The following is a 12,422-nucleotide window of genomic DNA, read 5'->3' on the forward strand; positions in this document are numbered from 1 at the left end:
AAAGTACATTTGCCTGGCCATGAAAGAGGCTTTCTTATTGGTTTTACAAATGGTGATTCTTTCCACAAAATTTGACATTCCATAAGATCTCATGGTACAAGTGCAACGTGTGATGTGCTTGGTGTTTTTGTTGAGAAATTTGTCCAAAAAGTCCTAAACTTATTTCACTTTTACCAATTCAAACATGATTCTTTTAATTTTGCCAATTGAGTCATAATCTTTTACATTTGTGCCAATTCAGTCCGTCAGGCCAATTTAGGCTGGAAATTGATGACGTAGAAGTCATCCATCTTGCGTAGCATGGCCAGCACTACGTTGACAAAATTTTTTAATAACTTTTGAATATGTTATATTTTTATTTTCTTTTCTTTTTCCTTCTTCCTCTGGCCCATAAAACGAATATTATAAGTGACCACATCAAAGTGGTGATCATTAGGAGTGTGTGGTAATTGATACATCACTTGGCAGGCCTTACGTCCCATGTCTAAATTTGGAACATTATAAAAGAAGATGCATAACATCATACGACATGTAAAACAAACCAGCCCTTCATTTCCCCGCTTCCTTTTCTCTAACCCCACCAAACACAAGCAGAGCCTGCTCTCAAGTCAACTCTATAATTTTCTTAGTTAAACTTGCAAAATTCTAATTGTCTTGCACGTTAAAATCTAAATGTTCTTAATTATTTTCACCTAATCCCATGAACTCTCACTCCCGTACACGTAAGATCTTAGAGTCTAAATGATTGCACTATATCCCCTCGCCCTCACTCTCGCTCTCTTATAAGTTAAACCCCATACTTTAAATCCCACTTTACTACGCCGAACTTGTAGTCAAAGTGACCACTATTGCTCTGCAAGAAGAATTTGCAGCGTGCTTGTCATAACGTGGGGCAAATTATCCCGTCAATTCTAAATTTATTACATGAATGCTAATTCAGTTCTAATTTAGTTTTAAATTTTTTCCCAAAATTTTAGTGTAGTCCTTTCGATCAATTTTTTCCAGAAAATCACTAAAGTGGTGTGTGCCACGTAAAATGGCCGGTGATGACTGAACCGTTACGTATGCAATTTCCCGTCAATATTGATCGAAAGGACTATATTTGGATATCACGTAATGATATAGGAGTAAATTAGTAAAACTGAAAAGTTAAGAACTGAATCGGCATTCGTAAATAGGTTCAGAGTTGATTGGGTAATTTTCCCTCTAATGTCTCTATCATGTATACTTGCTTCTCTAAAACGTTAAACAAAGATAAATCATTACAAAATACTCATGCCCCATAAAAATAAGACATTCTATCTTGGCGACATTACGAGACATAAATCAAAAGGGCACTCATTCCAAGCACCTTGGTGACTTTATAATTTAACTCGCATGGCTTTGTCGGGGTTAATATTGCGACATTTTCGTTCTAACTAATCTATTATAAGCTTCTGGTGATGGAATCAATGTCGTCCAGTCGAGATTTGCCGTCCATCCTCGGAAACAACCTGCGAACAATTTCTTAGACAACACCAGAGAGAAAGCAAAATACCCACGGCCTTAAGTTAGTTCCAGTCGAGACTTCAAACTGACATTTTTCTCGTCCTTCCACTACGAAATTGACGCTCAAAATTTCATGAACCGGTTCAGGATACTCCTTCAACACCATGATCATTCGAGTTATTCCCACGGTAAAACCGAACCCGAAATGCGCCTCACATAAATCCAGATCACTTTGCAACAAAAAATTTAGTATACTATAAGCACAGAACTCGAGAGAAAAGACGAGAGGAGAACGCTTTATGACTCGCACTTAATTTGTGGAGTCTACTATGAATTGTTATATCTTATGATATATAATATTTTATATCGCGCTATAAATAAACAATTGAACTCGTTCTTTGGTGGGACATCACTGGAAAATTAACAGACTAATTAGTCGTTGAAAAAATGTTAAACAAAGTACTAATGACGCATAGGTTTTTAAAAGGAGAATTCCCCTCCGATGACCGTAGGCGAGTGAAGCCAAAGTCTTTATTAAGGATTTTTCTTTTGTCTTTTCTCTTCTTTTTGCTTTTGGGTTAAAAGCAACACCCTCATATATCAGCTATTAAACTGTAACGGCGGAGTAGGGCAGAAAAGAAAATAAAGAGAAAAGAAAAAGAGAGACCGTGGCGGCTTTGTGATTGTTTTCCATCTCTTTGTGCCCCGTTCTTGAAAGAAGATCATCATTATATTCGTGCCTTCTTCGGAGTCTAGTGAATTCGTAGAGTGGCTGTGCGTGGAGACGTAACCCAGATTTGGGTGAATTTCGATATTAAATTCTTTAGCACGTACTTTTGATTATGTTTATTTATTTTTATATTTTGCCAGTGTAGGTTATTTATATAAGTTATTTTTTCTGAAATCAGTGTGCGATTTCTAACAATGACTTACTCAAGAGTCCTAGCAAAAGTCCTTCTGAATAGATTCCGATCAAACTCAAAATTCTTAAATTGCCAAGTGGTAACATTTTGTGGTTATATTTTGTCCGTGTTGGTGTGCGATATATTTTGTCCTCCTTTAAAATTTATACTTGAAAAGTTGGGATGCTTGTCCCACCAAGACTCAAAAGTCTTTATGTGACGTCCTGTTAGAACGCGTGCTTGCTATTATTCTTCGGGATATGATAAAAAAAGAGTGCCAAGACAATGCCACGAAAAAAGAAAAGTACAAGTGATTTACTACACTGCAAATTACAAACGACATCCTCTCCAGGAATCGCTGATCAGACTAAGAAGAATCGCACAAACCGGTATATTCCAAACTGACATTTTTCTCTTCCTTTCCCTGAGAAATTCACACGCAAAATTTTCATGAACCGGTCCCGCGGATTCCTTGACCGTTGTTGTGCTCATTCAAGCAATCCCCACAGTAAAAACCGAACCAGAAAATTTGCTTGTATAAACTGGCTAGCATATTTACCGGCACGCAGCTCGTTTGATGCGATTTCATGGGGAATCCACGTGAGAAGGAACAAAAAATGATGATTAACGTGTTTTAATAGAAACAATGAGTCTTGAAAGGGGAAAAGTATAAAAAAAGTCCTAAATTTATTGTATTGATGCAAATTCAGTCCTAAACCTTTTTTTGGTGCCAATTCAATCACAAACATTTTGCATTGGTGTTAATTCAGTCCTAAATCTTTTAGATTGATGTCAATTGAGTCCCAAACTTTTTGGATTGGTGCCAATTCAGTCCTAAATTTTTTGCATTTGTATCAATTGAGTCAATTCGATTAGTTTTGAAAATCACCGATATGAACGTCGGTTATCCTACGTGGAACGGCCGACGCATCTTTAATATTTATTTTTTAAATGTTTTAAATAATTTTTTGAAAATAATTTAAAATTTATTGAAATGATATTTAAAAAAAAAAATCCATGTCAATGCCGGCCATTCCACATAGGACAACCGACGTACACGTTAGCGATTTCTGATCAAAATTAACTAGATTTACTCAATTGGTATAAATGCAAAAAGTCTTAGAACTCAATTGGCATAAATGTAAAAAGTTTAAGACTCAATTGACATCAATAAAAAATTTATGATTGAATTGACACAAATGCAAAAATTTTAGACCTGAATTGGCACAAAAAAAGTTTAGTACTAAATTGGTATAAATGTAATAAATTTAAGATTTTTTTAACACTTTTTCCGGCTTGAAAGCACTACCAAATAAACTCTATTGGATGACACTCCTTGGATGCTAACGAGAAAAAAGACAGGAGAACAATGCGTTGTGACTCACATATCACTTGACGTAATTTTTTTTTATTAATAATTATATTATTATGACATAAAATATCTATATCATTTTGAAATAAACAATTGAACTCATTCTTTGGCGAGACATCATCGGCAGCATTACACGAGATTAGTGTCATTTCTGTCGCAATTTGTTCATCGTCTAGTCATCATTTGTTTGGTCGCCATCACTAGAAAATTAAAAATAATAATTAGTCGGTGTAAAAATATATTAAAAAAGGACTAAGGACGCAAAGGTCCTTCGGAGAAGACAAATGTTCACCGTGTCTTCTAAGTTTCTAGGAAATGTCCAGGTTATTTCGCCTGACAAGACGCGTCATTAGAAGATAAGAAGAACATCAGTGTGGGGTTTACGAGTTGAACATTTGGTAATCCGTCTTAATCGCAGCGAGACCACGAGGGCTAACCCCGATGATCACGCCGAAAGTTTTATGATAAGGTGCTCTTGAGTTTTGCCTCGAAATTGTCACTGTTCTAAGTAGTGAAGCAATTTTCCCCGACCCAAAGAAAAGAGGGATAGGGAACATATAATGCCAAAAACCACAGATTTTGTATTAAGAAATACATTTAAAAGAAAAAATTCAATTTACACCCTCTATTTTCTGTAATTGCTCGACTCCCAACGTACAAAGTGGACGTAGAGAATACTTATGGTTACAAGTTTTTATTTTTATTTTTGTTTCAATTATAAGATGTCTCTTTTAATTTTGGCCGGATGGGGTAACCAAAGAAAAAAAAAAAAAAAAAAACAAAGAGGAAGAGATTATCTTAGGGAAAAAATTTAAAAAACGGCCTCAAGTGTCCCCATTTTCTCAAATAAGGGCATAAAATGGATTTTATTTCAAATAAAGGTCTAAAGTGTCATCATTGTCTCAAAGAAAGACCTCAAGTGGCTATGGTTGTTTCAATTAAGGGCCTCATCTCATCTGTTAGCCGGCCGGTCAAATTTTCTTGCCAATCGGGGGCATTATTGTAAAAGTATAAATTTAACCTAACTTTTTGTTAAATTAAATTAAAACAAGAAAAATTAAAAGAAAGTAAAAAACATAAGTAGGAGGACTGGCCTCCCGCTTGAGGCCATCGGGATTGTCGGTGCCTTGGCGAGGGCCGGCGACCCCGCCGACCACAGGTAAGGGCCTGCTAGGCCCCGCTTGAGCCGAGAGAGGGCCACGGCCATCAACCGGAACTAGATCAAGGTAGACGACGCCCTTTGACCCACCCTCGGTCCCGGCTGATGGCCGCGGCCCTAGGCCAAACCCGGGCAAGGGCCGTCAACCATTGCCCAAATCTAGGAGAGGGTCACGGCCCTCTCCCTACTCATGCGAGGGCCAGCAAGCCCTCTCCCGACTCAATCCTCCTGCTCGCGTGTTTCTTTTTTTATTATTTTTTTCAAAATCTCTAAAAAAAAAGGGAAAAAAGAAGTTAAAAGAGTAAATGACCAAGATGCCTCTAACTAAAGCGATTCGGGCTATTTTTTTAGACTAATATACTAACTTTAGGTCCTTATTTGAAACAATATGCACTTCAGGCCCTTTTTTGACATAATAAGGCCACTTCAAATCCTTATTTGAAACAGAAAGTGATTTATACAAAATACGTGGTGATAATGCGTGGATTTCCGATTGAAATTACACCGTTCCGGATAGTAATGTCAAGGAAGCACTTTCCTTTCAATAATCATTAACATACCCAAAGGACTTTCCTTAGTTACCTTTTATTGCCTTTTCCTTTTGTTGCAAAACCTTTTTCTAACTTTCAGATGGTACAGAAAATAATAAATAAAAAATCATTATCAATGTCACAAACTCACTTTAATTTACATGATGAATTTGATACCCGGGCTTTTTGCAGATTCATGGAAAAATACTTCAAAGTTTAAAATAATCGTAAAAGAATCACAAATACTAGAAACGATTGTGTTGTCCTTTTCCGTCTCCAAATATCTACAAATGAAGTGGCATGTTTTTAAAGAATCTCCATCAAATAATTTCGAAATCTGATTTAAGTCTCTATGTCTCTACTTTCCTTTCAGTTTTGAATGTCTTCTGTTGTTAACAGAATTTTATCTTCTTTTGTCAGCACGCGAATGGTACTATTTTCTTTGGGAATCTAATCCCACCAACATTCATATTCTTTCTCTGACGTCCTATTAGCACGCATGATTTATAGCTCTATAAAACAAACGACATCCTCTCCAGGAGTCGTGCTGATCAGACTAGGAGAATCGTACCCACTAGAAGTAGTTCAACTCAGCAAATGGCGTTGGTGACGATGAAGAGGAAAAGGGACTCGGACGCAGCAACGTCCTCGTCGACGAGTGGAGGTAACGAGTCACTGGGAGCTGAATTCGATGTGTTCTTGAATTTTAGAGGGCCGGACACTCGCCTTAATTTTACCGATCACCTCTATCACTCCCTGAATGGAGCTGGAATTCGCGTCTTCATGGACAACGAAGAGATCCGAAAAGGCGAAAAGGTTGGAGAAGAGCTTTGGCGTGCGATCGACGACTCCAGAATTTACGTTCCCATCTTCTCCAGAGACTATGCATCGAGTGCGTGGTGTCTTCGCGAACTCGCCTACATGGTGGAATGCTCGAGAAGATCAACGGAGAAAGTGATTGTTCCCATTTTCCTTGATGTTGATCCTCGCGATGTTAAGCTCAGAACTGAATTATACAGTGATGCCTTGAAAAAGCATGAGGACAGGTTGGGCTACGATAAAGTGCAACCATGGAAGGAGGCTCTGACAGAGGTCGCTTCAATCGGTGGATGGGACTGCAGAGGTGAAAGGTACGAGAGTTTTGAGAACTTTTCTTTAAGACTATATAATTCACTCCTCTTGCATATCTTCCAAAAGAAAAGAGAAAAGACGATTTCTGATTTCCTGGAGTTGATATTTATTTACAACTATTAGCTACAAGTGATCAGTAACTGTGATACCTGTATCTTTATCATGATTTAGGACAGAACTTACATTTATCATCAACGAATTAATTTTCAAACACAGACAACTGTCGATGATGAAAATATCGTCTGCTGACTAATCTTTCGAAGTGATATGTACTAACGATCATTTTTAAGAAATAAGATTTGTCTACTGGATGATTTTCCGCGAAACAAACGCAGCCATGAAAGACAGTTATATCCCCGCTCTTTGAGCATGCAACGAGAGAGTTGATGGGAGAAATCGACTGTGGGGCACTCAACAAGCACTCACAAAGGAACTTTGTTCACACAAGGAAGAGGAGACGAAAGTTGGCTTTTCAATATACTGTATTCACAATCGATTCACCCACACTGAAATGGTTACAAGACACCCCTATTTATAGGTTTAAAACACGACTCTTGATCTACACTAGATACATGAACAGTCATGATGTATATACATAGCATTTACTACGCATCGAAATACAAAAAGACTCTTTGAAACGCTCAACTAATAAAGATAGGTCTCGGTACATGCACAAGCTGGTACATGCGTCTTGGAAGTTGATATACATGAATTGGGTTTAATTTCTAACAAGAGTAGCGTTATAACTAATTCGAAATTTATTTTTGTTAGTTTAAATTTCCATCAATTCTCTTTTTTCGCACAGCATAAACGTGATGCTTGCATTAGTCAAGGATATTTCAGTATGGTTATTTTGTCGTGAATGTGTTGTCATTTTTCGGGTTCAAGGTTCCATGCCGTGGGCTTTAACTTCCGATTGTTGTGTTTTTAACTTGGTAAATTTGCTAGAAATCTTGTGCTCTCTCTGTGTGCGTAATTTTGTTCCTTTCTCATTGTAAAAAGATATGATACATGTGTGTGTATAAATAAGATAGATCTTGGCCTTAATTTGCTTCGACAGCTTACAAAAAATTTCTATTTCTGCCGCTGTTGTGAACTCCGACTTTACATTCAGAAAATCCTGGAACTTGATGTCCTTTATGTTGTTACACAATCTCAGTTTCTTGTATGGCAGGCAAGGAGAACTTATAAAACTTATTACCGATGAGGTTTCAATGAGACTGGCTAAAAAGAGTTCGAGTAGTGCCTGATCTTTTGGTTGGTATCGATCATCAAGTGCAAAACGTGATGTATATGTTAGGCAAAGACTCTCTTGATGTACGGTTTGTCATAATACACGGAATGGGTGGAATCGGTAAGACAACTCTTGCCAATATTGTTTTCAACCAAATCGCTTCTCAATTTGATGGTTGTAGCTTCCTGTCAGATATTCGAGAATTATCACAGCGGGGTAAAATTGTGAAATTGCAAAAAAGATTATTGTCTGACATCCTCAATTTCAAATCCATAGAGGTTCATGATACCGACTTTGGGATCAACATGATTAGAGGGAGATGTCGCCACAAGAAAGTTCTTATTGTTCTTGATAATTTGGACAAAAGGGACCAGCTTGTGATGCTTGCAGAAAAGTGCGAGTGGTTTGGTCCGGGAAGTAGAATCATTGTGACAACTAGGGATAGCAGTATTTTCACGAATAATGCCTCAATACATCCTAAAGAGTATCACTTCTACGAGATGGAGGAGATGCATCATTCTTTTGCCATTCAACTTTTCAGTAGGCATGCATTTAAGAGCGATGCTCCTCCACGTGAATATGATAAAATAACAAGAGAAATTGTGAAAATCATTGGTGGACTACCGCTATCTCTTAAGGTCATCGGATCCTCACTTTACCGGAAAAGAGATGAAGTATGGCATCAAGTATTAGCCAAGCTGAAGAAAACGCCTCACAAAGAAGTTCGGGAGGTATTGAAGGTAAGTTATGACATGTTGGATTATGAGCAGAAAGAAATTTTCCTTGACATTGCATGTCACATGGCTGGCGAACGAATAGGCGACGCAATTGCTATGTGGTGGGCTTGTCAATTTTATCCAAATGTAAACATCCCAGTTCTTATTATTAATTCTCTAATGAAAATGGAGAATGACCACATTTGGATGCATGACCAATTCAGAGATTTTGGGAGGGAACTTGTTCGTAGTGAGAGCTTCAAGCATCCTGGAGAGCGTAGTAGAATATGGTGTACCACTGTAGCCATGGATGTTATTCGAAAGAAACAGGTACGTATTGATTAAATTTCTACTTTACACTTTGTATAGAAAATCGAGTAGGTCGGTATCTATTAGATTACTACATAGATGGTAGTTCAGTAGTAAAGAGGTCACATTATCTTCCATAAGGTCACAAGTTCGAGTCATATCATGAGCGAACCCCCGCTAGCTTGTGTGTTAGGCATTTGCTACCTCAATGGGCTCATACACCTACGGGTGGACTGAATAAATATGACTCAAACCAGACACTCCATAGAATGTGTGAGACTCTTATGCTAATGTCTCCGTAGGTAGCTGCACTATTGTCCCTCCCCAGCTTTTTACTAAGAAAAAGAAATATTTTATGCTAATTTCATGGCACTTTTATTAAGTTCGCCACAACTTAGGCTAATTGAGCTCTAATTTCCTTTACCAGGGAACCAAAGAAATAGTAGCACTCAAACTAGGGGGACAATCTCAAGTGTGCAATATTTCAAGTGAAGACATTTCAAGGCTGGTAAATTTAAGGTTCCTTGAATTGGATGGAGGAAACTTTGTAGGGGACTTCCAAAATCTCCTCTTTGAGCTAAAATGGCTCTCTTGGCAAAATTGTCCTTCAGAGTTCCAAGCTACAAACTTTTCTCCTAGCTATCTAGTTGTCCTCAAAATTTCAGAATCTGATATTACAAATGATTGGGGTGGATGGAGCCAAATCATGGTACGATACTATGTAATATGAGCAATTTACATATACTCTTTCTTTATGCATAGTGAATCTGATGATCCTTATGCATTCTTGCATGAGTAATTTTACAGGGAGAAGGTAGATTAAAAGCTCTGCATCTCGTGAGTTGTAGAAGGTTGATCAAGACGCCTAGCTTCTCTACATGCTCGACTTTGGAGAGACTCGTTGTGAAGGATTGTGATAGGCTGGTTGAAATTGACCCATCCATTACTATGCTACAACATTTGAAGCACTTGGAAATTAAGGGGTGTATAGGGTTGAGGGTGCTTAAAGGAGCTCCAACCACGCTCAATTTAGGCACGGTATGTCAATCATTTGGTAATCTAAAGCATCTGTCAACACTAAGGATGGAAAATCTAGAACTCCTTGAACTTCCGGATTCATTAGGAGAGATGCATAGTCTTCAAGAGTTGTCTTTAAGTAATTCATCCGTGGAGAAACTTCCAGGGTCGATTGGAAAACTGAAATCTCTAGCCAAGTTGATTTTATCTCGCACGAACGTTGTTGAGCTGCCCGAGTCAATTGGAGAGCTTAAGAGATTGGAAGATTTAGACATGTCGGGATGTAAATTAAGAAAGCTTCCCAAGGCGGTAGGGATGTTGGAGAAGTTTGAAGAATTAGATGCAGCACATTGCGGATGTTTGGAGGGAGAAATTCCAATGGAAATTGGGGAACTATCATCTTTGAAACGGTTATTTTTAGTGGGAACCCGTATTTCTGAAGTGCCACCAAGTATTAGCCGGCTTTCTCAACCGACGAGATTGGTTTTGTCTTGTTGTCCGGAGCTTCAACAACCGCCCGAGCTTCCTACGAGTTTGACCCATTTGAACATTTCGTCTTCAGCATTACACAGGATTCCGGATTTGTCATACCTGACAAACTTATGTGATCTGCACTTATCCGATCATGTTGGTGGAAGAAGATATGTTGATATGCCTCATGCACCCCTAAACGCATGCGAAGCTCAAGATTTTCAGTGGATTGGGAGGTTAACTAGGTTGTCAGAGTTGGCATTGGACCTTATAGACGGGACCACGTTGCCTGCCGACTTTGCAAATACCCTAACCGGACTCGGGCGTCTCAAATTACCAAGCTCCACCTTTCAATCTCTTGAGTGGATTCCACCCAATATTGAGGGGTTGAAGTTCTTTGATCTTGAGTCCACGGATGTATGGTCAAACCTTCACACCTTCAAACATTTGGTCCGTTTTGAAATAGGCAGGTCGTCCTTAACCGAAATTCCACTGGATGCGCTTGGACAGCTGGAGAACCTTCGCTGGCTAATGATATTCGATTGTCTATTTCTTGAGAGACTATCCCATTTACCAAGCTTAAGAAAGCTAATATGCTTGTTTATTGCAAACCGCCCTCGGCTAGTTGAGATTCAAGGTCTTGAACGATCAGAATCACTGGAGCAAATACGTATTTTTTGCTGCCCGTTCTTGAAAGAGCTACTGGATCTTTCTAGCTTACGTAAACCGAACCGGTTGGAATTATCTGATTGCGACTCGTTGGAAAGTTTGCCTGTTGTGAATAAGGAAACATGTCTTTTGAATGTTTTCAGATGCAAGATGCTGCCTCCCCATTCAAGTCCGGAATTTCAATGGCGTGCCGAGCTAAAAGCTTTCTATGCGAGTCCCGACTCGGGGAACTCTGCTTAGTGATCCGCTTCGTCCGCGGATCATCTCCTCTATTGATAGATTGCGAATCATCACGTTCTTGTCTTGTACCAAGATTGAAAAGCAGCTACACTTTGCTCTCTTTTAATTATTGTACTTAAGACGCGATTGATGAGACCCGATTTTTCCGCCATCACTTATTGTCGATACCTGAATCTTTATCGAATTCATTATGCCAACCCATTCCTTTAGGCAGTGCTGATATTGTGTGCGTGTAAAGTAAAAAGAATAAGAGTTTTTGCTTAACGATTTGCGCTCGTATTCTTGTTCCCACATTGATTTTAGAAATGCAAGCTGTCATGATTCCATGATTTGGCTCGATTTGTTCTCAGCGCCTGGAGCTATTTGATATTATGCCTCAAAGACATGGACATGAGCTGATATGTACTTCCGTCCAGATCTGAATGTGCCCTTGATACAATACATATGGAATTAATGGATTGCACAGGTTATTAAGCACGATTTTTTAAATCTGTCATGATTACCGAGATATGAAGGCGAGTATGTTCGTTCTCTGTTTCTGCTATGCTTGCTCTGCTACTGCGGTGATGTGGCGGTCGCCGATATGTAACGGTTTGGAGATGATGTTCCGCTTGGCGATGTCTGTAAGCGTGATTACTTCCTGCTCTCTATTTGGTAGTTCAATTCGTCCGTGGTACATCTCCGAGATACTGTGAAAATGTTCGATGATCGGTGGTGTCCGATGGTGGCCACTAATGAGGAACGGCTTGGAGTCACTAGCGTGCGGGCGTCAATTTCTGGTGGTGTTCGCATATGTTCTTGTGGATCGAAGGGTAGATGTGCGCATTCATACATGTCGTCCTTTATCTGATTTGAGTAAAGTTGGCAGTAGAAAGAAAAGGAGGTGGATTGTGAATTTCGGGGTGATTGGCTAAGGGTGAAGAAGATGAATGGTTCACTTCAAAGTTTAGTTTGCGTTGATTTTTTTTTTTTTTTGTGGGGGGGGGGGGGGGCGGGTTCAAAACAAATCAATTTCATTTAATTAGCAAATATAGTAGCACGACGTTGACTAGTATCCAAACATAACAACTCCCAAAGGGGTTGATGAGTTCGACCAAAAAAAAAAGGGGGGGGGGTTGATGAGGTTTAGACATCCAATTAGAGAGGAGGGATCATAAACGATGGGTTTTAGCAATCTAATCCAC

At 38.9% G+C, this 12,422-nt stretch overlaps 2 protein-coding genes across 2 annotated transcripts in view; both read left to right on the forward strand.

The window, feature by feature from the left end:
• Window positions 1-4,078: 4,078 nt before the first annotated feature.
• LOC125313947 (disease resistance protein L6-like) overlaps window positions 4,079-12,422 on the forward strand; it is a 31,487-nt gene continuing 23,143 nt past the window's right edge. Inside the window, exons 1-5 of the mRNA XM_048275312.1 lie at window positions 4,079-4,085; window positions 5,088-5,090; window positions 7,815-8,862; window positions 9,269-9,550; window positions 9,649-9,816. Of these exons, the coding sequence (XP_048131269.1) occupies window positions 7,870-8,862; window positions 9,269-9,550; window positions 9,649-9,816 (1,443 nt within the window). The 5' untranslated portion in view covers window positions 4,079-4,085; window positions 5,088-5,090; window positions 7,815-7,869. The remainder of the gene's footprint in view (window positions 4,086-5,087; window positions 5,091-7,814; window positions 8,863-9,268; window positions 9,551-9,648; window positions 9,817-12,422) is intronic.
• LOC125313685 (disease resistance protein L6-like) lies at window positions 6,049-7,832 on the forward strand. The gene is made up of 2 exons (XM_048273507.1): window positions 6,049-6,581; window positions 7,757-7,832. The coding sequence occupies exons 1-2, from the start codon at window positions 6,049-6,051 to the stop codon at window positions 7,830-7,832; spliced, it is 609 nt and encodes a 202-aa protein (XP_048129464.1).

The sequence above is a fragment of the Rhodamnia argentea genome, chromosome 2 (assembly GCF_020921035.1).
Source record: "Rhodamnia argentea isolate NSW1041297 chromosome 2, ASM2092103v1, whole genome shotgun sequence".
In the NCBI taxonomy this organism is placed as follows: Eukaryota; Viridiplantae; Streptophyta; class Magnoliopsida; order Myrtales; family Myrtaceae; genus Rhodamnia; species Rhodamnia argentea.